This window comes from Cervus canadensis, chromosome 1, assembly GCF_019320065.1.
Source record: "Cervus canadensis isolate Bull #8, Minnesota chromosome 1, ASM1932006v1, whole genome shotgun sequence".
Classification (NCBI taxonomy): Eukaryota; Metazoa; Chordata; class Mammalia; order Artiodactyla; family Cervidae; genus Cervus; species Cervus canadensis.
In genome coordinates this window covers 50,059,503-50,086,808 of record NC_057386.1, presented here as the reverse complement: position 1 = coordinate 50,086,808, position 27,306 = coordinate 50,059,503, and the positions used below count along the sequence as shown (strand labels likewise).

At 38.7% G+C, this 27,306-nt stretch overlaps 1 protein-coding gene across 4 annotated transcripts in view; it reads right to left on the bottom strand.

The window, feature by feature from the left end:
- The window catches only part of TRIM37 (tripartite motif containing 37), a 168,592-nt gene that overhangs the window by 84,823 nt on the left and 56,463 nt on the right, over positions 1 to 27,306 (bottom strand). For 3 of the 4 annotated variants that reach the window (XR_006272129.1, XM_043482857.1, XM_043482871.1), the window contains exons 13-16: positions 17,499 to 17,678; positions 10,916 to 11,030; positions 9,835 to 10,053; positions 4,900 to 5,036 (exon numbers count right to left, since the gene is read on the bottom strand). Coding sequence is in view for 3 of the 4 variants with exons in the window: in XM_043482857.1 (XP_043338792.1) it covers positions 4,900 to 5,036; positions 9,835 to 10,053; positions 10,916 to 11,030; positions 17,499 to 17,678 (651 nt within the window). In the remaining variant the exon portion in view is untranslated. The remainder of the gene's footprint in view (positions 1 to 4,899; positions 5,037 to 9,834; positions 10,054 to 10,915; positions 11,031 to 17,498; positions 17,679 to 27,306) is intronic. The other variant, XM_043482864.1, reaches the window with a different exon arrangement.

Genomic DNA, 27,306 nt, shown 5'->3' with positions numbered 1-27,306 from the left:
CAAAGTACTATATGGAATAGCACAAATCAGCACTAGTTTTGGGTATTTAAAGTGAAAATCACTCAGTCGTGTCCGACTCATTGCAACCAAAGGACTATATATGGTCCATGAAATTCTCTAGGCCAACATACTGGAGAGGGTAGCCTTTCCCTTCTCCAGGGGAACTTCCCAACCCAGGAATCGAACCAGGGTCTCCTGCATTGCAAGTGGATTCTTTCACCAGCTGAGCCATCAGGAAGCCCAAAGGAGTCTGAAAATCAATTCCCAGGTTGACAGCATAAGGAGCTCTACAGATCTGCTCTCCAGTGACATTGTGAACATTATTTTTTAAGGCAACAGTTTATAGACTCTGGAAATGATTCTAAGAGCATATAGCAAATGAAAACAGTAATGAAATTTGGTAACGACAATGAGTCTGTGGTACTTGAACCAAGAGCAGTGATACAGCAATTCCACTTCTGACTGATGCACCCAAGCACATAAGGCTCCCATTTCCCACAGCTCCCAGGAGAAGGGCTATATTCCTAAGAAGAACAAGACCCCAGCATTTCTCACCCTGCTCCCAGCTACCTGTGGCTAGACTAAAGTCAGGTATATGTGGCTAAGAGGCAGGGATTCCCTTCTTCCATCCAGACCCAAGGCTCTACCTTTGATGCAGCATGTGAAGAAACTGGGGCCCAGATCACCCTTGCTGCAAGTTACTCATAAAGCAGAAGTTCCAGGCCTCAGAAGACCAACTGAAAAGATCTGAGGCTACAGCCCCCAACTCGCCCACTCCCACTGGCTCAGCTTCTAAAGTGGGAGAAATAAGGACACCTTTGTTCTCACTCTAGCTTCAGAACTCTGGCTCAGAAATTTTGCCTGTGAGAAGAAGCAGGCTATAAAAACAGAGCCACATAAAAAGGTATAACACTATTAAGAACATGAAAAAAAAAAAAACAAAAAACTCTCAAATGGAATCCAGCAAAAAAGAAAAATAGGAATCCAGCAAAACATAAGGAGTTACACACCATGGCAGAGTAGAAATTATCCAAGGAACGCAAAGTTGGTTTAGAATCTAAAAATGAACTAATGTAATACACCATATTAAAAGAATAAAAAACAAAAACTATATGATTATCTGAAGAGATACAGAAAGAGACTTCAAAAAAACCAATACCCCTTCATAATAAAAACACTCAATAAACCAGAAGGGCATCTATGGAAAACTCACAGCTAACATCACATTAATTGGTGAAAGACTGAACTTTCCCTGTAAGATCAGGAACAAGATAAGAAAGAATGTCCACTCCCACCAATTCTATATGATGTTCTATCCAGTAAACTTAGGCAAGAAAAAGAGATAGAAGGCACCCAAATTGAAAAAGAATAAGTAAAACTATATCTACTTATAGGTATAATATTACACATAGAAAAATCTAAAGAATCCATTAAAAAACTATTAGAATTCATAAACAAGTTAACAGGGTTGCAGGATACAAAAATCTGCATTTTCATGTACTTGCAAAGAACAACCCACAAAAAAATTAAAAAGAAAATTCAATTTCATTTACAATAGCATGAAAAAGAATAAGATCAAAGAACAACCCACAAAAGAAACTTAAAAAGAAAATTCAATTACATTTACTATTGCATGAAAAAGAGTAAGATACTGATGAATGATTTAAAAAATGTGTAAAACATATACTCTGAAAACTACAAAACACTGTTGAAATATCAAAAATTTCTGATTGGCAAAAGACCTGTTAATATGAAAAGATAAGCTACAGAATGAAAGTTATCTTCAAAGCATGTTCCAAATTCAGCAAAGGACTAGTACCTAATATACACGTGAAAGTGAAAGTGAAGTTGCTCAGTCATGTCGACTGAAAGAAACCCCATGGACTGTAGCCTACCCGGCTCCTCTATCCATGGGATTTTCTAGGCAAGAGTACTGGAGTGTGCTGCCATTTCCTTCTCCAGGATCTAATATACAAAGAATTCTCAAAACTCAACAGTAGTTGCTAGGAGGAAAGAGGGCATTATCATTTTATGGGTACAGAGTTTAGTCTGGGAAGATGAAAAAAAAAAAAGCTCTGGGGATAGACAGTGGTGATGGTTTTGCAACAACATGAATATTTAATGCCACTGAATTGCCCTTAGACATGATTATGTATGCATGCAAGCATGCAGGCTCAGTCACTCAGTCTTGTCCAACTCTATGCAACCCCATGAACTGTAGTTGCCAGGCCAGTCTGGGATTTTTTAGGCAAAGTACTAAAGCGGGTTGCCATTTCCTTCTCCTGTGGTTATGTATATTTTATCATTTAAAAAAAAGTTCTTATTAGAAACCAGGTAAAAGACACGAAGAGAAATTTTACCAGTGAGGATATGCATATGGGAAATTAAACACATGAAAAGATGTTCAACATCATTAGCTAACATGGGGAATTAATTAATACCACAATGGGATATCACAATGACTAAAATAAAAACTAGTGGCAACACTAAATGCTGCGAGGGATTCAGAGAGTGAACCATACATATACTGCTCATAGGAATGCAAAAACTAGAAAACTACTTGGCAGTTTCTTCAAAAACTAAACCTTCAATTACCATACAATCCAGCAGTTAAACTTATCCAACAGAAACGGAGATTTATGTTCACACAAAATTCTGTACATGAATGTTTCTAGTAGTTTTATTTATAGTAGCCCCAAACTGAAAACAATCCAGATGTTCTTCAACAAGTAAACAGCTGAACAAATTGTAGTGTATCCACAACACAAACCACTTATCAGCATCAGAGCAAACAAACTACCTATGCACACAATAACATGGATGAGTCCCCAGAGAAACAGAGTGGGGAAAATGCCGGTCCCTAAGGGTTGCATACTGTATGATTCCATTTACATAACATCCTTTAAGTGACAAAATTATAGAAAAGAGGAAACATGGGTGATTGCAAAGAAAAGGTTAGGTGGGGAAAGCAGGTATGTTATAGAACAGCAACATATGGGGCACTTGTGGTGATGGAAATGTTCTGTATCTTGCTTATGTCACATCAATATCCTGGCTGTGAGGTTTGTTACTTACTACCGGGGAAAATTGGGCAAAGGGCATATGGAATCTTGTATTATTTTTCACAACAGGAAGTGAATTTACAATTACCTCAAAAAAAGAAGAAAAAAAACAAATAGCACAAAGAAAATACATACTGCTATCATAAAAAGACTGAGGTGGAGGGAGAGAAGAAGGTCTGTTTGATAAATGTGCTCTAGCTAACAGAAAGTTATTTCTAATAATCATTATCCAAATCAACTATGTTCCTAGTTCTCCACCTATTAAAGGAAAGAACTGATCTTAATTTGTAAAAGCTAACAATGTATGTTCCTGAGATGGTCAAATTGGGCTTGCCAGTTGCTTTAGCAGTAAAGAATCTGCCTGCAATGCAGGAGATGCAAGTTCAACTCCTGGTCCAGGAAGGTCCCCTGGAGGACGGCATGGCTACCCACTCCAGTATCCTTGCCTGGAGAATCCCATGGACCGAGGAGCCTGGTGGACTACAGTCCATAGTGTCGCAAAGACACAACTAAAGTGACTGAGCACAGCACAGATGTTCAAATTGGCTTAACTGTGCTATTTCTATGAATTATACAATATACTTTGAATCAAGCTATTAATGTAGATGCATGCAAATAAAGAGAACATAATCAAACACTTTCTATTGGAAAAAACATTAAAAGTCAATCTAGGGGACTTCCCTGGTGGTCCAGTGATTAGTACTCTGCACTTCCAATGTGGGGACCTGGATTCAATTACCGATCAGGGAACTAGATCCCACAGCATGCCTGAACTAAAGATCCTACCACAACAAAGGATCCTGCATGCTACAACAAAGATCTAAGATCCTGAGTGCCATAACTAACACAGCCAGCAGAGGCAAATAAATAAATATTTCTTTTAAAGAAGTCAATATAATGTAAGGCTGTGAATGAAGCTTAATGGAAAATACTATGCCCTCAAGACTACCCTGAAGAAAGTCAAGAGACCTAACAGTCCAAGGAATTAATTCAGGTAGAATCATATATGTAAGCTGTTTGTCAAGGTGATTCCACTTCATAGAATCACCATCTTAAACAACTTTTCATGCTAGTTCAAATTAATAAGTTTTATTTTATATGTTTAAAAATATCAGTAATAATGATTTCTGATTCAGTAACTTAAAGGCTTCACATTTTAACTAACCCTTTAAGACAATTTGCCAAGTATTCTAAAGAGGGAACTTGAAGTGCAAAAGGTCTATTTTGAGGAGTTAATACAATGAGAACTATATTTACTTTATCTCAAATGTCTCACAAAAAATTTTATGTGGAGAGAGAAAAGAGAGAAACATAACAAAGCAAAACATTAACATTTGGGGAATTAACCTGCTACTATTTTTGCAACATTTCTTAAATATGAAATAACCACAAAATTAAAAGTTAAAGCTACAACGAAAACTGTTTGGATTCCAGAGATGAGAGGGAGGGAACTCACTGTTTCTTCCTTCATTTATATAAGAGGGTAAATCAAGGGAAAAAAATGCTTAATATCCCCAATTTTAGAAAGAAAAAGAAAGTGAAAGAAAGAAAGAAAACTGAAGTCACTCAGTCGTGTCCAATTCTTTGCGACCCCATGGACTGTAGCCCACCAGGCTCCCCTCTCCATGGGATTTTCCAGGCAAGAATACTAGAGTGGGTTGCTGTTTCCTTCTCCAGGGGATCTTCCCGACCCAGGGATCGAACTCAGGTCTATTGCATTGTAGGCAGCTGCTTTCCCGTCTGAGCCACCACCCAGTTTTAGGCCTAACTTAACTACCATGCTTCTAATAATTATCACTTAGATGGTTCATAGTGGTAGTTACTGTGAGACACTCACATTGTTTCTTCGTCAATGTCATTTTCTTCTGTGTTACTCGTTGCTGTGGAACTGGCAGAAGAACTGCTGCCATCGAGGTGATTTGCTTCATCTTCACCAACAAGATCCAGATCCAGATCTCCATCTGAAAGATCCTGCTAGATTAAGGCAAAGAAACATGATTTCTATCTCAAATGTTTTCATTCAGCCTGGACTACGTTCCAAATAAGGTACTCAATTCTCTGCTGCTGGGCCTACACTCTGAGCCCTGTAGAAATAAATCACACAACCACATTACCTGGGCCCACCAATAAGTTATTTCTGCCAATTGCAGCTGGACTTTCAATATGACTGGAAATGGTTCATACAGTCCAGGCCAACTTCCTCACAGAATAACATTTCAAATCATCACTCCTCAAGGTCTGAAGTGAAGTGGCTCAGTCGTGTCCAACTCTTTGCGACTCCATGGACTGCAGCCTCCCAGGCTACTCCGTCCATGGGATTTTCTAGGCAAGAATACTGGAGTGGGTTGCCATTTTCCTTCTCCAGGGGATCTTCCCAACTCAGGGGTTGAAGCCAGGTCTCCTGCATTGCAGGCGGACGCCTTACCCTCTAAGCCACCAGGGATGTGATTATAAATCCCTGTCACCTTTCTATACAGAAAAACATACAGGCTACGGCTAGTTAGCATAAATGCCTCCAACTTTCAGCTGTCCTACCTACAAACTCCATCCTTCAACTCATGCTATCAAAGGTTAACTGCTACACCTGAATTCTCCATTCCAACATATAACATCTCCTAAAATAGTCTGTTATGTCAATACTTGTACCTTAACTTTCAACCTTTCTCCCCACTGACTCCATCAATTATAACACACGCCTTAAGCTTCCCATCCTCAGTTCAGTTCAGTTGCTCAGTCGTGTCCAACTCTTTGCGACCCCATGGACTGCAGCACACCAGGCCTCCCTGTCCATCACCAACTCCCAGAGTTTACGCAAACTCATGTCCACACAGTCAGCGATGCCATCCAACCATCTCATCCTCTGTCATCCCCTTCTCCTCCCACTTTCAATCTTTTGCAGCATCAGTGTCTTTTCGGAGTCAGTTCTTTGAATCAGGTGGCCAAAGTATTGGAGTTTCAGCTTCAGCATCAGTCCTTCCAATGAACATTTAGGACTGATTTCCTTTAGGATGGACTGGTTAGATATCCTTGCACTCCAATAGACTCTAAAGAGTCTTCTCCAGTACCACAGTGCAAAAGCATCAATTGTTCTCCTCTCAGCTTTCTTTATAGTCCAACTCTCACATCCTTACAAGACTACTGGAAAAACCATAGCTTTGACTAGAAGGATCTTTGCTGGCAAAGTAATGTCTCTGCTTTTTAATCTGCTATCTAGGCTGGATATAACTGGAGAAGGAAATGGCAACCCACTCCAGTATTCTTGTCTGGAGAATCCCATGGACGGAGGAGTCTGTCGGGCTACAGTCCATGGGGTCGCTGAGAGTAGGACACAACTGAGCGACTAAGCACACAGCACAGGCTGGTTATACCTTTTTTCCCAAGGAGCAAGCGTCTTTTAATTTCATGGCTGTAGTCACCATCTGCAGTGATTTTGGAGCCCAAAACTATAAACTCTGTCACTGTTTCCCCTGCTTCCCCATCTATTTGCCATGAAGTGATGAGATTGTATGCCATGATCTTTGTTTTCTGAATGCTGAGCTTTAAGCTAACTTTCTCACTCCCCTCTTTCACTTTCATGAACAGGGTCTTTAGTTCTCCTTCACTTTCTGCCTTAAGAGTGGTGCCATCTGCACATCTGAGGTTATTGATATTTCGGCCGGCAATCTTGATTCCAGCTTGTGCTTCATCCAGCCCAGAGTTTCTCATGATGTACTCTGCATATAAGCTAAATAAGCAGGATGACAATATACAGCCTTGACGTACTCCTTTTCCTATTTGGAACCAGTCTGTTGTTCCATGTCCAGTTCTAACTGTTGCTTCTTGACCTGCATACAGATTTCTCAAGAGGCAGGTCAGATACTCTGGTATTCCCATCTCTTGAGGAATTTTCCACAGTTTGTTGTGATCCACAGTCAAAGGCTTTGACATAGTCAATAAAGCAGAAGTAGATGCTTTTCTGGAACTCTCTTGCTTTTTCGATGATCCAATGGATATTGGCAATTTGATCTATGGTTCCTCTGCCTTTTCTAAATCCAGCTTTAACATCTGGAAGTTCACGGTTCATGTACTGTTGAAGTCTGGCTTGGAGAATTTTGAGCATTACTTTACAAGTGTGTGAGATGAGTATAAGTGTGCAGCAGTTTGAACATTCTTTGGCATTGCCTTTCTTTGGGAGGTCAATGAAAACTAATGTTTTCCAGTCCTGTGGCCACTGCTGAGTTTTCCAAATTTGCTGGCATATTGAGTGCAGCACTTTCACAGCATCATCTTTTAGGATGTGAAATAGCTCAGCTGGAATTCCATCACCTCCACTAGCTTTGTTCGTAGTGATGCTTCCTAAGGCCCACTTGACTTCACACTCCAGGATGTTTGGCTCTAGGTAAATGATCATACCATCATGATTATCTGGGTCATGAAGATCTTTTATGTGTAGTTCTTCTATGTATTCTTGCTACCTCTTCTTAATATCTTCTGCTTCTGTTAGATCCATACCATTTCTGTCCTTTAGTTGCCCATCTATACATGAAATGTTCCCTTGGTATTTCTTAATTTTCTCGAAGAGATCTCTAGTCATTCCCATCCTATTGTTTTCCACTATTTCTTTGTGTTGATCACTGAGGAAGGCTTTCTTATCTCTCCTTGCTATTCTTTGGAACTCTGCATTCAAATGAGAAAATGTTTCCTTTTCTCCTTTGCCTTTCACTTCTCGTCTTTTCTCAGCTATTTGTAAGGCCTCCTCAGACAACCATTTTACCTTTTAGCATTTCTTTTTCTTGGGGATGGTCTTGATTCCTGCCTCTTGTACAATGTCACAAACCTCCATCCATAGTTCTTCAGGCACTCTATCAGATCTAATCCCTTGAAATCTATTTGTCACTTCCACTTAAGGGGTTTCCATTCAGGTCATACCTGAATGGTCTAGTGGTTTTCATTACTTTCTTCAATTTAAGTCTGAATTTGGCAAGAAGGAGTTCATGATCTGAGCCACAGTCAGCTCCTGGTCTTGTTTTTGCTGACTGTATAGAGCTTCTCCATCTTTGGCTGCAAAAAATAATCAATCTGATTTCGGTATTGACCATTTGGTGATGTCCATGTGTAGAGTCTTCTCTTGTGTTGTTGGAAGAGGGTGTTTGCTATGACCAGTGTGTTCTCTTGGCAAAACTCTATTAAAATTTGCCCTGCTTCATTCCGTACTCCAAGGCCAAATTTGCCTGTTACTCCAGGTATCTCTTGACTTCCTAATTTTGCATTCCTGTTCCCTATAATGAAAAAGACATTTTTTTTTGGTGTTAGTTTTAGAAGGCCTGTAAGTCTTCATAGAACTGTTCAATTTCAGCTTCTTCAGCATTATGGTCGGGGCATAGACTTGGATTACTGTGATACTGAATGGTTTGCCTTGGAAACAGAGATCATTCTGTCATTTTTAAGATTGCTTCCAAGTACTGCATTTCAGACTCTTTTGTTAACTATGAGGGCTACTCCATTTCTTCTAAGGGATTCTTGCCCATAGCAGTAGATATAATGGTCATCTGAGTTAAATTCATCCATCCCAGTACATTTTAGTTTGCTGAGTTCTAAAATGTCAATGTTCACTCTTGCCATCTCCTGTTTAACCACTTTCAATTTGTCTTGATTCATGGACCTAACATTCCAGGTTCCTATGCAACATTGTTCTTTACAGCATCGGACTTTACTTCCATCACCAGTCACATCCACAACTGGGTGTTGTTTTTGCTTTGGCTCCATCTCTTCATTCTTTCTGGAGCTATTTCTCCACTGATCTCCAGGAGCCTATTGGGCACCTACCGACCTGGGGAGTTCATCTTTCAGTGTCCTATCTTTTTGCCTTTTCATCCTGTTTATGGGGTTCTCAAGGCAAGAATACTGAAGTGGTTTGCCATTCCCTTCTCCAGTGGACCACATTTTGTCAGAACTCTCCACCATGACCTGTCCATCTTGGGTGGCCCTACACAGCATGGCTCAAAGTTTCATTGAGTTAGACAAGGCTGTGGTCCATGTGATCAAACTAGTTAGTTTGCTGTGATTTCAGTCTGTCTGCCCTCTGATGGAGAAGGATAAGAGGCTTATGGAAACTTCCTGATGGGACAGATTGACTGAGGGGGAAATTGGGTCTTGTTCTGATGGGCGGGGCCATGCTCAGTAAATCTTCAATCCAGTTTTCTGTTGACGGGTGGAGCTGTGTTCTTTCCCTGTCGCCAAATTATGGTGGAGGTAATGAAGATAATGGCGATTGTCTTCAAAAGGTCCCAGACATGCACTGCTACACTCAGTGCCCATTTTAAACAAATATAACAAAAAAGCTTATCTATCCATTTCTCTCATACCTTAAACCGTGACAACCACTTCTTGAAATCTCACGCTAGCTGTAGTTTAGCCGGGACAAAACCTGACTACTTCCCAAATCCTAAATCATCCTACCTACATATGCAATGATAAGGTACTTCAACTAGATGCAGTGAATGGAAATAAGACACATTTTAAAAATCTACAACTTACATAGCTTCTAGAATGTATACCACAGTTTCTTGTGTAGACTGTACAGTTTCCTATAATAAATTAATTTTTAGAAACTTGAAACACTTTTGATTCAACTTCTGACATATTAACACTCACAACAGGGCATATATTAGTAACGAAAACATAAATGGACAAGATTTTTGGCACACTGATCCCCCTACATCATATGCTGAAAGCTATGATGTTATTTCTCTTTTCAAACATGAAATGAATCTAAACCAGGTCTAATTATTACATGATAATCTTCATTCTGAATCTTCTCCTCATCTTCTTCATCCTCCTTGATGTCTCGTACAGAAGCTGTAGTAGGACCATCCTGGAGAAGCACGTCAGCGCATGATCCAGACTTCTTAGCTCGTGTCTCAGGAGTGTCATCATTTTGGGGGCTAAGATGATTATCTGGTGGTGACAAATCTCTTGATTTCTGAGTTCGAGACAACTCAATAGTAAGTCTCTTTTTAAAAAAAGAACACCACAAACGTGTCATAAGCAGTCCGTAACTAGTAAAGTTGTTTCAAGCAAAAAAACACAACAAACAAACAAACAAAAAACAGCCCCACATACCCAGATGTTCATAAAAATAGTTCTTGAACCATCCATCTCATACCTACTTGACTTCTGCTTATGGAAAACTCTATACGAAGAAAAACTGCCCAATTTATTCTCATCTTTCTTCTCATCTATATCCCATGCTACACATACAATTAGCAAACTGCATCGTAAATATAGGCAGTTTTAGATAGTATACTTGACATGAAAAATTTTTAAAATAGTTATGTTTTCCTGCCTCATATATTAAGTCACTCCCAGCACTTCAAATTTCTCAACCTATCCGAACATCCACTGGCAGAAAGAAACATTCCTCACATAATTTAGTTTACCATTGTAAAATAAAAGCTCCTTAACTGATCCTCCCCAGCACTCAGTTCAACAACAATGAGAATTCAAGATGGGCAGCATTTAATTGTCAAGGAAGAGAAATACCCAAGTCACTGAGAGAAACACAAGAGTCTGACTCAAACTAGAGCAGCAGTGTGCAATACAATCTTACATAATGATGGAGATGTTCTGCATTGCGATTCCCAATACAAGCCAGCTGGTACAATGAAGGAACTAGATTAAGTCAGACAACCACATGTGCTAGTGGCTACTGAAATGGACAGTCCATAATGAGACTCAAAGATAATGAGAATAAAGAACAAGTGGATTTATCTACAAAGTTACAAACACCAATAATATCCAAACTCTAATTGCAAATTTAACAGGCCTGAAAGACAATATGAAACACAAAACCTAAAATATGCTTTTTTACTTACCTCTTTAAGGTTATTTATCTGTTGGATATAGCTAGTTTGTGCAGCTTCCAGTTGAGTGATATACCAATGCTGGTCCCGGCATTTTTGAAAGAAAGTTGGTGAACGAACCTGAAACCTTAAAAGAATGGCTGCACATGAAAACTAATCCAAACAGTAAAATATTACCAACCAAGCCTTAAAACTGTAACTATTAAATTCCACAATTTTAAATTTACTTGATTATGAGGCCAAGATCTTCCCAGGTGGGGCAGTGGTAAAAAAACTCTCCTGCCAATGCAGAAGACACAGGAAATGTGGGTTCAATCTTTGGGTCAGGAAGATCTCCTGGAGGAGGAAAGGGCAACCCACTGCAGTATTCTTGCCTGGGAAAGCCCATGGACAGAGGAGCTTGGCAGGCTACAGTCCATGAGGTTGTGAAGAGCTGAACATGACTGAGCACTGTGTACACAAATGAGGCCAAAATTCAGAACTCAGAGCTCCTGGTACTTGCCATTTATACATGTAGTCCACTAATTATAATGACATATGGTTCTGAAAATTTATATCTAAGTCAGTTGCTAAATTCAAACTGTATTTTTCTAAAGAAGTAACATTACACATCATGGTTAAGCTTCTAAACTAACCTACTTAAAATACATTTACTGTAAGAATCTACCTCAAATACACAGCTGATCATAAGCTGGAAAGAGGATCATACTATGCAGGAAGGAGATAGCTAATGCTTCATTCTCTCTTCTTGCCTAGGTCAGACCCCAGCAAAACAAGCAAAGTTTATTTTAGGCACTGCCCTTTTTCATTCCCTCTTCCATCTCATGTTCCCATATTTCCTACACACTAGTAAAAAAAAAAAAGATAGGGTTAGGGAAAAAACAACTATCTCTATGTATTAAAGCATAAAAATAGGATATAAGACAGGATCTTTATCTCTTCAGAGTTATCTGTACTGTAAAAAAAACTAACACTTTTTAAAGCAAAAAAACTTAAAACCCCATACCTACCTTGTTAGATAAACATGACTCCATTTATAGTGAAAAAAATTACAGTAATGCATAAAGATGTTTCTAAAGAAAGGAAGAGCCACAGGAAGCAAGGCTAGCTTGGAAGCCTGCAAATCCCTCTCTGGACTTCCCGAGTGGCTCAGTGGTAAAGAATTTGTCTGCCTGTGCAGGAGACAGGAAGATCCCCTGGAGTAGGAAATGGCAACTTTCTCCAGTATTCTTGCCTGGAAAATTCCATGAACAGAGGAGCCTGGTGGGCTACAGTCCATGGAGTCACAAGGGGCTGGACATGAATCAGCGACTGAGCACACACACAAAATTCCTCGTCTAGTCTTGCCACCCTTATGTGAACTACCATCCTGTTTTTTCTAGGATTTTAGAGCTAGTGTAGGAACCTACTGACCACCAAACAGCTATCTGCAGCAAATAACTATTTTTAGTTAAAGATACTCATGCATCAAAGGGTAGAGATGATTCACTCAACCACTATTCTAAGTGTATACTGACAGATAGCATACACAGGTTGGACACTGGTAAGACTAAATGAAACGTATTATCTTTAAATGACTAATGGAACTGACCCTGCATATTAGTTTTAGGATCTGTGCCATTAAAATAAAAGCAAGCATCAGGTAAAATTCCTTAACTATCTCTTTCAATGAAAGAATTTCTATATATAGCATAGACCTAAAAACTTTCTAATAAACAAATATAAATTCCATCAGAATCTTCTATTAAGGTTTTAAATTGTGAACAAGCCCTCATTAAATATATAAATGTTATATGCTATAATGAAAAGCCCTCTCTACACGAACCCCACATCAATTTATTTATACTGCTATTACAGCATAACAACTGTTTTTAACCTGCCCATTTCATCTTCAGTTTCCAAAGGACTAAAACCAGGCAACAGATTCTTAATTTCGTTCCTAATATTAGCCTAGGGACTTCCCTGTAGGGACAACGGTGGAGAATTCACCTTCCAATGCAAGGGTTCAGTTCAGTTCAGTCACTCAGTCGTGTCCCACTCTTTATGACCCCTTGGACTGTAGCACTCCAGGCTTCCCTGTCCATCACCAATGCCTGGAGCTTACTCAAACTCATGTCTATTGAGTTGGTGATGCCATCCAACCATCTCAATCTCTGTCATTCCCTTCTCCTCCAGCCTTCAATCCTTCCCGGCATCAGGGTCTTTTCCAATGACTCTGTTCTTTGAATCAGGTGGCCAAAGTATTGGAGTTTCAGCTCCAGCATCAGTCCTTCCAGTGAACATTCAGGACTGATTTCCTTTAGGATGGACTGGTTGGATCTCCTTGCATTCCAAGGGACTCTCAAGAGTCTTCTCCAACACCATAGTTCAAAAGCATCAATTCTTCAGCTCTCAGAGAGCTTTCTTTATAGTCCAAATCTCACATCCACACATGACTACTGGAAAAACCATAGCTTTGACTAGACGGACCTCTGTCAGCAAAGTAATGTCTCTGCCTTTTAATATGCTGCCTAGATTGGTTATAGCTTTTCCTCCAAAGAGCAAGTGTCTTTTAATTGCATGGCTGCAGTTTAGAACTGGACATAGAACAACAGACTGGTTCCAAATAGGAAAAGGAGCACGTCAAGGCTGTATATTGTCACCCTGCTTATTTAACTTATATGCAGAGTACATTATGAGAAACGCTGGGCTGGAAGAAGCACAAGCTGGAATCAAGATTGCCGGGAGAAATATCAATAATCTCAGATATGCAGATGACACCACCCTTATGGCAGAAAGTGAAGAGGAACTAAAAAGCCTCTTGATGAAAGTGAACGAGGAGAGTGAAGAAGTTGGCTTAAAGCTCAACATTCAGAAAACTAAGATCATGGCATCTGGTCCGATCACCTCATGGGAAATAGATGGGGAGACAGTGAAAACAGGGTCAGACTTTGTTTTTTTGGGCTCCAAAATCACTGCAGATGGTGACTGCAGCCATGAAATTAAAAGACGCTTACTCCTTGGAAGGAAAGTTATGACCAACCTAGATAGCATATTAAAAAGCAGAGATATTAGTTTGCCAACAAAGGTCCGTCTGGTCAATGCTGTGGTTTTTCCAGTGGTCGTGTATGGATGTGCAAGTTGGACTACAAAGAAAGCTGAGCACTGAAAAATTGATGCTTTTGAACTATGGTGTTGGAGAAGACTCTTGAGAGTCCCTTGGATTGCAAGGAGATCCAACCAGTCCATCCTGAAGGAGCTAAGTCCTGGGTGTTCATTGGAAGGACTGATGCTGAAACTCCAATACTTTGGCCACCTCATGCGAAGAGTTGACTCATTGGAAAATACCCTGAAGCTGGGAGGGATTGCGGGCAGGAGCAGAAGGGGACGACAGAGGATGAGATGGCTGGATGGCATCACCAACTCGATGGGCATGAGTTTGAGTAAACTCTGGGAGTTTGTGATGGACAGGGAGGCCTGGTGTGCTGCAGTCCATGGGGTCACAAAGAGTTGGACACAACTGAGTGACTGAACTGAACTGAAGTTACCATCCACAGTGATTTTTGGAGCAGAAAAAATAAAGTCTCTTACTGTTTCCATCGTTTCCCATCTATTTGCCATGAAGTGATGGGACGGGACACCATGATCTTAGTTTTCTGAATGTTGAGTTTTAAACCAACTTTTTCGCTTTCCTCTTTCACTTTCATCAAGAGGCTCTTTAGTTCTTCTTCACTTTCTGCCATAAGGGTGGTGTCATCTGCATATCTGAGGCTATTGATACTTCTGGCAATCTTGAATCCAGCTTGTGCTTCATCCAGCCCGGCATTTCACATGATATACCTTGCATATACGTTAAGTAAGCAAGGTGAAACCTTGATGTATTCATTTCCTGATTTGGAACCAGTCTGTTGTTCCATGTCCGGTTCTAACTGTTGCTTTTGATTTGCATACAGATTTCTCAAGAGGCAGGTCAGGTGGTCTGGTATTCCTATCTCTTTAAGAATTTTCCACAGTTTATGGTGATCACACAGTGAAAAGCTTTGGCATAGTCAATAAAGCAGAAGTATATGTTTCTCTGGAACTCTCTCGCTTTTTCTATGATCCAACAGATGTTGGCAATTTGATTTTTGGTTCCTCTGCTTTTTCTAAATCCAGCTTGAACATCTGGAAGTTCACAATTCATGTACTATTGAAGCCTGGCTTGGAGAATTTTGAGCATTACTTTACTAACGTGTGAGATGAGTGCAACTGTGCAGTAGTTTGAGCATTCTTTGGCATTGCCTTTCTTTGGGATTTGGATGAAAACTGACCTTTTTGAATCCTATGGCCACTGCTGAGTTTTCTAAATTTGCTGGCATATTGAGTGCAGCACTTTCACAGCATCATCTTTCAGGATTTGAAATAGCTCAGCTGGAATTCCATTGTCTCCACTAGCTTTGTTCGTAGTAATGCTTCCTAAGACCCACTTGACTTCATACTCCAGGATGTCTGGGCTCTATGTGAGTGATCACACCATTGTGGTTATCTGGGTCATGAAGATCTTTTTTGTACAGTTCTTCTGTGTATTCTTGCCACCTCTTCTTAATATCTTCTGCTTCTGTTAGGTCCATACTATTTCTGTCCTTTATTGAGCCCATCTTTGCATGAAATGCTCCCTTGATACCTCTAATTTTCTTGAAGAGATCTCTGGTCTTTCCCATTCTACTGTTTTCCTGTATTTCTTGGCATTGATCGCTGAGTAAGGCTTTATCTCTCTCTGTTACTCTTTGGAACTCTGCATTCAAATGGGTATATCTTTCCTTTTCTCCTTTGCCTTTAGCTTCTCTTCTTTTCTCAGCTCAACTGAATTCACCTTCCAATGCAGGGGATGAGGGCTCAATTCCTGGTCAGGGAACTAAGACCCTACATGCTGCAGGGCTACTAAGCATCACAACTACTGAGCCCAGTGCCTCAACAAGAGAGCCTGCATGCTGCAAACTGCAGGGCCCTTGCACGCCAGAACTAGAGAAAAAGCCTGCCCAGCACAATGAAGATCCCATGTGCCACAGCTAAGACCAAAAATAATATTAATTTATATGTATGTGTATATATATTAATATACATATACTGGCTCAGTGCCAGGCATAGACTCAGGAAAAGTTGCTGAACTAATCATAATTAAACATCACAACAAGAATCTGTTGCTATACTAACATTCAAGTCTTTAAGTTCTACTATAAATAGGAATAGCCAAAATAAAGACCCAGAGGTTGGGCTAAACTGCACTGAAGAAAGGAAAGTCTCTCATACAGATCATCAGAAAGTCAGTACTACTAGGATTCCAATAAGATGACTAAGGCCATAAATAACAGCTGTTTTGGAGGCTGGTAAAATTGATATTTGAGTAATTGTGCAGTCTTTCTGGTTAAATTGTGAAACAGCAACAAATTACTCCTTTTAGTGAATAAGAGAACCTAAAAGTTATAAAATGGTAGTAAACTAATCTCCCCAAAGAAACGATGACAAAAACATGAATTATTTTCTACACTCAAAATGCAATCCTTTTTTCATTTTCTTATTATCCCAGAAAAGTTATGAAGAACACATAACAGTAAAGGGTGATATAATAGCAACTCATCCAGCATGCTCAAGGAAAAGAAATAAAAATAAATTAAAGAACATATTAAATCTCTTTTAAGGAAAAAAGAGCTTTTAAAATTATTTGATGGAAACTTAAAACTGTTGAACACTCTGAAACCTCTCAGTTCAAAACATATTTGAATTTCTTTTTTTTTTTTAACTACTCAAGCTCTCATTTTGATCATCAAATTAAAAATAGGGTGTAATGATGCCCCAAAACTAAATTATAAAGATACCCCAATATTAAACAGGGCTGTTGCAATTCTACAGTCACTGCTTATATTCTGTCCTTTATTGTAAATGACATATCAACTACCAACTCTGAGCTTATTTTCATCAATTTTCATCTATCTGTATTCCCTTAATTTGCTATTATCTAGAAGAAACTGAAAATGTTTTAGTGAAACTAAGCTTACAAAGCCAGCCATCCAAATACAATATACAATTTCCAGTGGGGGGAAAAAATTACTTGATCTCATGCTATTCTTGAATTTCCAAATGGTGAGCCTGCTAGAATTTCAACAGACAAATGGGACATTACCATGCTTATTGGAAATAGTAGTTTACTCTTTATGGAGAATGAGCAAGCTCCGTTGCCTCAGACATGTTCGACTCTGTGACCCTGTGGACTGAAGCCTGCCAGGCTCCTCAGTGCATGGAATTCTCCAGGCAAGAATACTAGAGTGCGTTGCCATGCCCTCCTCCTGGGGATCTTTCCGACCCAGGGACTGAACCCAGGTCTGCATTACAGGCAGATTCTTTACTGCTGAGCCACCGGGGAAGTCCATTTTTTATGGAATTACTAACTAAATGTCACACACATTTCTTACTAGCTTATTCACTGACCACACAGGACTTCTGAAATTAAATGAGTAAGAATACGGTAGGGTTACAGTTAGTATAGATTTCAATATTCATCTTTGTTAAGTGAAGACTTTAAAGTTCTGATGACCTTATTCCCTGTGATACATGCCAAAATACAAATGTTTCCTATTACCTTAAGATCACTGTATCATTCTGTCGATTCAAGTATCCTTCATTTGCAAGTAAGTCCAAACGGAAAAATCTATTATAACCCCAGCATTCTCCAACTTCAAAGTCAGATGCAAATTCTCGAATGATATTTTTGGTAGGATCATTGCAGGATTGATGAACCATCTCTACACGATATTCATATCTAAAATTGAAAACAGACTATTAATATAGAGTTACTAAAGCAAGAATAAAAGACATAAAAACATCAGGGTCATTAAGTACCTAAAAAGAAACTTACTGATACATACAGCTACATGTCTTTCAGAAAGGATCATGACAACAGTGTTATGAATGGAATTACGACAATATAATTGGCACCAGGTCCTTTCCCCCTCTTTAAAAGTTTTTACCATTATAGCAGGTATAAAATACCACCTTAGAAAATGAATAAATTTTGTACAAAACAGTACTTTAAAAGTTACACATTTTAACAACACTGTGTTTTTTTCCGTATATCCAATACCTACTGTTTCCTCACAATATTCTACCACTTTCTTTGAGATGTACCACAATACAGTTTTAAAATAAATAATAAAATCTGAACACTATATTTTTCTAATTCAATTTATCATAAATTAACTGTGCATTCAGAAACTCAAGTCTATAATAAATTTTCTAGTAGAAAATAAGTATACAGTGGGAAAGCCAGTACATTTAGACTTCCATATTTTAAATTGTATAAAACTTTCAAGTCTTCAAACTCATTTTTACTCAGAAAGTATCGTTACTGCAAGAATAAAAGTGAAAAAAGATCATCAGAAGGAACATCCAACAGTAGCCACAAAGCTTCTCCCTTTTGGTGGAGATAAACTTTTAAAACAAATACCTTAGTCTGCTATTTCTGCTTGCAAAGGGCCAAAGAAAAAATTACAGTTCTTTACCTACAAATGAATGTCAATACAGTTGACCCTTGAACAACACAGGTTTGAACTGTACTGGTCCACTTAAATGTGACTCTTTTTAATAGTAAATACTACAGCACCATACAACCTATGGTTGTTTGAATCTGAGAATGTGGAACCGTGGATACAGAGGAACCCAGGAAAGGAAGGATCAATTAAAAGTTACATGCAAAAAAAAAGTTACATGCAGATTTTTGACTCTGTGGAGCGCTGGTAACCCTAACCCCTGCGTTGTTCAATGGTCAACTGTCCTCAAATGATTTTTATATTAGTATCTCTCATAGTGAATTATTAATAGACTGATGGCACAAACTAATGCAAAAGCCGTGATATTTTGTCTGGCTAGATATTGCAGTTGTGAGGCCAGCTCTCACCAATAAACGGTGCCACTAAATGTCTAAAAATAAACCTAAATACCTATGTGCAACTGATACTTTACAAAGGCTCTACGATGATTCAATAGGGAAAGGAAAGCCTCCTCCACAAAGGTGCTGCGGGATTTCCTCGGTGGTCCAGTGGTTGGGAGACCAGGCTTTCACGGTGTGTGCCCAGGTTCAGTCCCTGGCCAGGGAACTGGGATCCCAAAAATTGTGAAGTGAAGCCAAAAAAACAGAACAAACAAGCCCCCAAAACCAAACACAACAAAAAAACAAATGGCACTAAGAAATCTGGTTGTTACATGCCAATTTTATATTTATGTTTCATATACAACTTTCTAACTTCACACACAAAAATGAACTCAAAACAGATCAATGACCCAATCCAAGGGTTAAAATTATAAAACTCTGAGAAGAAAACACAGGGGTAAATACTCATGTATTCGAATTTGGCAGTGGATTCAGAGACTTGACTCCAAAGCGTGAGCAAGAAATAGATAACCTGGGCTTCACAAAAATTTTAAATTTTTGTGCATCACAGGACATTATCAAGAAACTGAAAAGACAACTCACAGAATGAAAGTAAGTTTTCAAACCCATGTCTGATAAGGATTTAGTATAAAAATATATAGAGAATTCTTGGAACTCAGCAATTAAGAGACCTAATAAGCAACCTAATTTAAAAACGAACAATGAACTTGAATAGACATTTCTCCTTTCTCCAACGAATATATACAAATGGGGAAAAAAAAAGAAACAAAACATGAAAAGATGCTCAACCTCACCAGTCATTAAGAAAATGCAGGTCAAAATCACAATGAGATACCACTTCAGATCACTAGGATGCCTATAAAATATAATCTAAAAATGGGAAATAACGAAGCCACTGAGAAAACAGTTTGGCAGTTCCTCAAAATGTTAAAAACACAGAATTACCATATAACCTAGCAATTCCACTATTGGAATATATTCAAAAGAAATGAAAACCTATGCCCATATAAAAACTTGTACATGAAATATTTATAGCAGGATTACTCATAATAGCCAAAAGATGGAAACAATCCATATGTCCATCAACAGATGAGTGGATAAACAAATTGAGGTACATACATACAATGGAATATTGTTCAGTCACATAAAACAATGACGTTTTGATGCTTCAACACTGGGTGATCTTAGTTTTCTGAATGTTGAGCTTTAAGCCAACTTTTTCAGTCTCCTCTTTCGCTTTCATCAAGAGGCTCTTTAGTTCTTCTTCACTTTCTGCCATAAAGGTGGTATCATCTGCATATCTGAGGTTATTGATATTTCTCCCGGCAATCTTGATTCCAGCTTGTGCTTCATCCAGCCCAGCATTTCTCATAATGTACTCTGTATATAAGTTAAATAAGCAGGGTGACAATATACAGCCCTGATGTACTCCCTTCCCCATTTGGAACCACTGTGTTGTTCCATGTCCAGTTCTAACTGTTGCTTCCTGACCTGCATACAGATTTCTCAGGAGGCAGGTCAGGTGCTCTGGTATTCCCATCTCTTGAAGAATTTTTCACAGTTTGTTGTGATCCACACAGTCAAAGGCTTTGGCGTAGTCAATAAAGCAGAAATAAATTTTTTTCTGGAACTCTCTTGCTTTTTCAATGATCCAACAGATGTTGGCAATTTGACCTCTGGTTCCTCTGCCTTTTCTAAATCCAGCTTGAACATCTGGAAGTTCACGGTTCACATACTATTGAAGCCTGGCTTGGAGAATTTTGAGCATTATTTTGCTAGCATGTGAGATGTGGGCAATTATGCAGTAGTTTGAGCATTCTTTGGCACTGCCTTTCTTTGGGATTAGAATGCAAACTGACCTTTTCCAGTCCTGGGGCCACTGCTGAGTTTTCCAAATTTGCTGCATATTGAGGGCAGCAGCACATGCTGCATAGCACAGCCAAAAAAAAGGAAAGAAAAAAACCCAAAGATAAGACGTCTGTTTTTGTCCAAACAGAACAGTCTCATTAAGGCATTCAGATAATATCTAGCAAATACACTGTTCTAATCTTAAACCTTAGTATCCTGAATGATAGTATTTCATTATCACTGACAATATTACTACTATTTATAATGTAAACTTGAAGCTCCCGAAGTGTATATATCAACAATAAAAGCTTCCAAAATGAAACTGGCACCAAAAGCAACAGAAGTGTCACAGAACCTACCTACCAGCCAGAGGAGAGTCTTAGGAAGGTGGAAACACAGGTATAGACACATCGTGTTTTACTGTCCTTTTGGTTTTTTGTGCTTCAGAGGTATCACACTGTCACACACTGAGGGTCTGTGGCAACCGTGCATCAAGCAAGTCCATATGGCTCCACTTTTCCAACAGCACTTAAGTCACTTCATGTCTATGTCACAGTTAGTAACACTCACAATCTTTCAAACTTTTACATCATTATTGTTATATCTGTAATCATGATCTATGACCAGTGACCTCTGATGGAATTGTTTTGGGGTGCCACAAACCATATCCAACGACAAACTTAACTGATGAACGCTGTGTGTGTTCTGACTGCTTTACCTATCAGCATCTGTCTTCCCTGCCCCTCCTCCCCAATTTCTTTCCTTGCCTCTTAGGCCTCCCTATTCCTGAGACATAATAATACTGAAATTAGACAAATTAATGGCCTTTAAGTGTTCAAGTGAAAGAAAAACTCTCACGTCTTATTTTAAATCAAAAGCTAGAGATGATTAAGGTTAGTGAGGAAGACAGGTTGAAAGGCAAGAAAGGCTGTGAGTTAGGCCACTCATGTCAAACAGCTAGCCAGGCTATGAATGCAAAGGAAAAATTCTGAAAGAAGTTAAAAGTGATACTCCAGTGAACACACAATTTAAAAAGCTAAACAGTATCTCTGAAGGCATGGAGAAAGTTTTAGTGGTCCAGATAGAAGAACAAACAAGTTACAACACTCCCCTAAGCCAAAGCTTAATCCACAGCAAGGTCCTAGGTCTCAATTCCACAAAGGCTCAGAGAGACGAAGAAGCAGTAGGAGAAAAGTTTAGTTACCAGAGGCTGGTTCCTGAGACTGAAGGAACGAAGCTGTCTTCATAACATAAAAGCGCAAGCTGGTATAGAAGCTGCAACAAGCAATCCAGAAGTAATGTCTGGCTTCAAAGCATCCAAGGACAGGCTGAGTTTTGTCAGAAGCTAATGTAGCTGGTGACTTTAAGTTGAAGCTAATGCTCATTTACCATTCTGAGCTCTACTGTAGAGCCCTTAAGAACTATGCTAAACTTACTCTGCCTTTGCTCTATAAAAAGAACAAAGCTTGAGGACAACCCATCTCTTTACCTGTGGTTAACTGAATATTTTAAGCCCACTGTTGAGATTTACTGCTCTGGAAAAAAAAAATTTTGCGAAGTATTACTGCTCATTGACAATGCACCTGGCCACCCAAGAGTTCTGATGGAGATGTACAAAATTAATTTCGCTTTCAGGCCTGCTCACACACATCCATTCTGCAGCCCACAGATAATGAGTAATTTTGACTTTCAACTCTTCATAAGGCAATAACTGCTGTAGTAATTGCTCTGATAGATCCAGGCAAAGTAAATTGAAAACCTGGAAATGATTTTCCTTTCTAGATGCCAAAAAGACCATTCATGATTTGTGGGAAGAGGTTGGGAAATCAACATTAAAAGAACTTTGAAAGAACCTGACTCCAAATCTCACAAACGACTTTAACAGGTTGAAGATCTCAGTGAGGAAGTAACTGCAGATATGGCAGAAACAGCAAGAGAATTAGAATCAGTAGAGCCTAAAGATGTGACTGAACTGCTACCATCTCGATAAAACTTTAATGAATAAGGAGCTACTTTCGATGAATGAGGAAAAAAAAGGTTTCTTGAGACACAACCTACTCCAGGTAAAGATACTGTGAAGACTGTTGAAATGACAACAAAGGATTTAGAATATTAGTTACATAAATTTAGTTGATAAAGCACTGGCGAAGGAAATGGCAATCCACTCTAGTATTCTTGCCTGGAAAATCCCATGCAGAGAGGAGCATAGCGGGCTATAATCCACAGGGTCACAAAAAAGTCGGGCAAGAATAGTTGATAAAGCAAAGTCAGGATTTGTGAGGACTGACTCCAAATCTGAAAGTTCTACTGTGAGTAAAATGCTATCGAACAGCAATGCATGCTACAGAGAAACCATTCATGAGATGACAAGTCAGTTAATGCTGCAAACTTTACTGTTATCTTATTTAAAGAAGTTGCTACACCCACCCTAGCCTTCAGCAATCACTACCCTGATCAGACAGCAGCCACCAAATATCGAGACAAAACCTTCCACCAGCAAAGAATTATGACCCACTGATGACTCAGTGATGGTTTGCATTTTATAGCAATAAAGTGTTTTAAATTAGATATGTATACTGTTTTCTGAGACATACTACTATCACATACTTAATAGACTATAGTATAATTTAAACATAACTTTTATGTGACTTGCTTTATTGTAGTGGTCTAGAACCAAACCTGCAGTATCTCTGAGTTATGCCTATACACAGATTAGAAAATAAATTAGTCAAGAGACAAGAAGAGAATCAAGATTAATGGTAGCAACAGGGTTACAAACAAAACCCTATAGTCACTAAACTTCTTAGAATTCTGTCCATGATCAACCACCTTCCAACTACAAATTTGGTGGTTAAGAACGAAGAATACAGAGAAAAAAAAAATCTATGTTAAACAGATTGGATTTTAACAATGCTGAACTTAAGTGAATAACTTAGCTGTTAAACTTCCGCCTGTAAAATGGGAGTGATAACAGCAGTGACAGCACATGAGGTGGTAGTAACGCAAAATGAGTTATGTAAGGTATAGTGCAGAGCACAGAGTATGAGCACATTCAGCAGATGTTAGCTATTATAGCAACAACGAGGTCCAACAGTAACAGTCCACTGCTTCAGATCACAGATCTGGAACAGAGTTATAACTAAAACATAATAATAGTTACAACTCAGAGGCCAGAATCCTTTCTATACTACCAGCTTTATTCATAGCTTGACTCACGAGTGGTGGCAAGAATATTCTGCACTAAGGTTAGTTTATGTCAGAGGCTGTGTTATTGGGGGTCAGTTCCTATGATTCTTTCAGTGATCCAAAAAGTCAAAACCAATCTTTGTAATAATGCTGTTATTTGCCTTTTTCACCATGTTTGACATTTTCACTAATGGTGCAAAAGCAATGGTAGTTAAAATGTACCAGTAATCATACTATTCACTACTACATATTTTCAGGTGGGAAAAAAAAAGTTCAATGTCTCTGAAAAATATCTTTGAAGAAGTAGTAAAAATGACAAATGTTATTAAACCTCAACACTTGGTGTCACAAATGGGAAACATACAAAAAGTACTTGCGCTGCAATGGACGCCTTGGAAAAAAGCACTTTGTTCAACTGAGTTCCGAGATCAGTCATTTTTGTGAAACAAACTGAAAGAACTGACAAGCAATAGTTATTCAGTTGTAGATACCCAGCAGACATGTTCTGGACCAAAATAACTAAGGGAAAGAACTGCCAGTATCTGTTGCCAGTGATAAAACACACTTTCAAGCAAAAAAAAAAAAAAAAACAACAAAAACATAATCCTAGAAAACTTGTATGCGCCACATGAATTTAAAAGCTTTTCACTACTTTAAGACTTTTCTTATGAAAACAGTGGTATCAATGATTGTGACTGATATTGCCTAATGAAATGTATCAACTGTATTTGGTAAATCATTATTTTCTAAATGATTAACCCATGATGTTACAAAGTCACGCATGAGTAAAAGATCCACGCAAAGCATAAGACAGGCCAATAAAGTTTTAATTGTCTTTCTGAGTAAGTTTTAATGAAATGGGCCTTTTCTGGTGGTCCAGTGGTTAAGACGCCAACTTGCAATGCAGAGGATACAGGTTCCATCCCTGGTCCAGGAAGATCCCACACGTGGTGGAGCAACTACGCCCGTGGGCCACCACTGTTGAGTGCCTGAGTCCTCAATCGTGATCGCCAGCTGCAGCTAGTGAAGCCCGCACCCCAGAGCTCATGCTCTACAACAAACAGAACCACCTCAACAAGCCTGCAGAGAGAGGCCCCGCCCACCACGACCAGAGAAAACGCCAGCGCAGCAACGGAGGCTTAGCACAGCCATAAATAAAGTTTTAACGACGTGGAACTTAGGTGTATAACAGACACATATTTATATATATCTCCATAAAACCATCACCAGTATAGCAACCAAAACACACATCCACCATTCCCAGAGTCTCCTCTGCCTCTCATAATTCTTCTTACCTTCTCCCTACACCTTCCAACCAACCTCAGCCCAGCCTACCCCATCTCTCAGCAACCACACATCTGCACTGTCACTACAGAGTAGTGTGCATTTTTCTAGAGGTTTATATAAATAGATCATTTATATGTGCTCTTTTTAATCTGACTCCTTTCATTTAAAATCATTAATTTAAAAGTCCTATTGTCACATGTGTCAATAGTTCATTATTTTTTATTGCTAAGTATTATTCCATTGTCTAGCCATAGCAAAACTTACTTATTCATCTGTTGATGAATGAAATCAACCATTAGGGTTGATTTTACTTAGCTATTCAAAATGTAGTTACTATGAACATTTCTATAAGACTTTGTTGGATATCTAGTTCCTTTTCTCTGAGATAAATATCTAAGAGTGGTGCGACTGAGTCATACAGAAGTGTATGTTTACTTTTTAACAAAATCACCAACTTGCTTACAGAAGTCATTGTTTCATTTTATATTCCCACCAGAAACATCTAAGATTTCAGATTTCTCTATATTCTAAGACTTCAGATTTCTCTATATTCTTGCCAACACGTGGTATGATCTTTGTAATTATAGCTACTCTAATAGGATACGGTAGTACTGTATTGTAGATAAATTTGTTTCCCTAATGACTAATGCTATAAACATCTTACACAGGCTTATTTTGCCATGTTTATACCTTCTTTATGGGGTGTCGGACAAACTTTTTGCGAATATGGGGAAGGGACCTTGTTTATCTATTGTCAGTACAACTCCACGTAATCTGAGGAAAAGAACTTTACAATTCTCATGAAGTCTAACTTACAAATGTGTTTCTTTTACGGATTGTGCTTTTGCATTTTAACTAAAATAATGATGCCAAGACAAAGGTGCATTTCCTCTTGTATTATCTCCAGCAAGTTTTATTATTTTACAACTTAAATCTAGGTCTAGGATCAATTTTCAGTTAGTTTAAGTATACAGTGTGAGGTATGGATCCAAGTTCCATTTTTTTGCATATGAATATTCAAATGTTCAAGCACAATTTGTTGAAAAGATTACACCTTCCCCACAGCACTGTCTTTCCATCTTTTTCAACCACTAATTTCCTAATGAAAGTGCATTTATTTCTGGAGTTGTAACATAGGTATCCCCAGTTTTTTAACATTCTCTTTCTGCCACTTTACTTTTTTAAAAAGGGTCTACACTAGTACTTGTTTTTTCTAACCAAGAAAAATTTCACTTTTACAACAACAACAAAAAGAAGTTGAAAAGTGAAAATAGCATTCAGTGCTTGTTTTGTAGCGAGCCATTATGGAGGCATGCTCCAAGCAGCAGGAGTGTCACCACCAACCTCCTTCCAAAGGAACTATACCCAGCATCTCAGTATCAAGCTGCCATAGCTTTGAACTGTGTCTGTAAGCATATATACTTTATCCTGTTATATTCTGTGCATCTGTTAGCAAGGTATGTCTCAAGGTAATTGCTTCTTTACTTGAAACCATTTCGTCTTACACAAGGTTTCAGAGAACTGCTCTACTTTTGGATCACGGAGATCTGTATATTCCATTGATCATCTGTCTCTTAAGCTAATATGATGTTGTATTATGCTGATACTATGGCTTTATTATATATCTTCAGTTATACAGTTGAGTTCAGTTCAGTCGCTCAGTCGTGTCCAACTCTTTGCAACCCCATGAACCACAAGATGCCAGGCCTCCCTGTCCATCACCAAATCCTGGAGTCCACCCAAACCCATGTCCATCGAGCCGATGATGCCATCCAACCATCTCATCCTCTGTCGCCCCCTTCTCCTCTCGCCCTCAATCTTTCCCAGCATCAGGGTCTTTTCCAATGAGTCAGCTCTCAACATCAGGTGGCCCAAGTACTGGAGTTTCAGCTTCAACATCAGTCCTTAGTGTTAGACTTTAAATGTTGTCCTTTAGATTTTAATGATTTTCTCTACTGCATGTTTATTTCATTGCATTTTTTATCTTTGTTATTTTTTTTATTCTGTTTACTTTTCATTTAACTTGTTCTTTTTTCTAGTTTATTAAAACAGATGCTGACCTTTATTTAAGGCCTTTCTGATTTTCACTTATATGGGCATTTAGTCATATAAATTTTCCCCTACCTATTGCTTTAGCAATATACTACAAATTCTGGTATGCTGTGTTTTCACTTCAGTT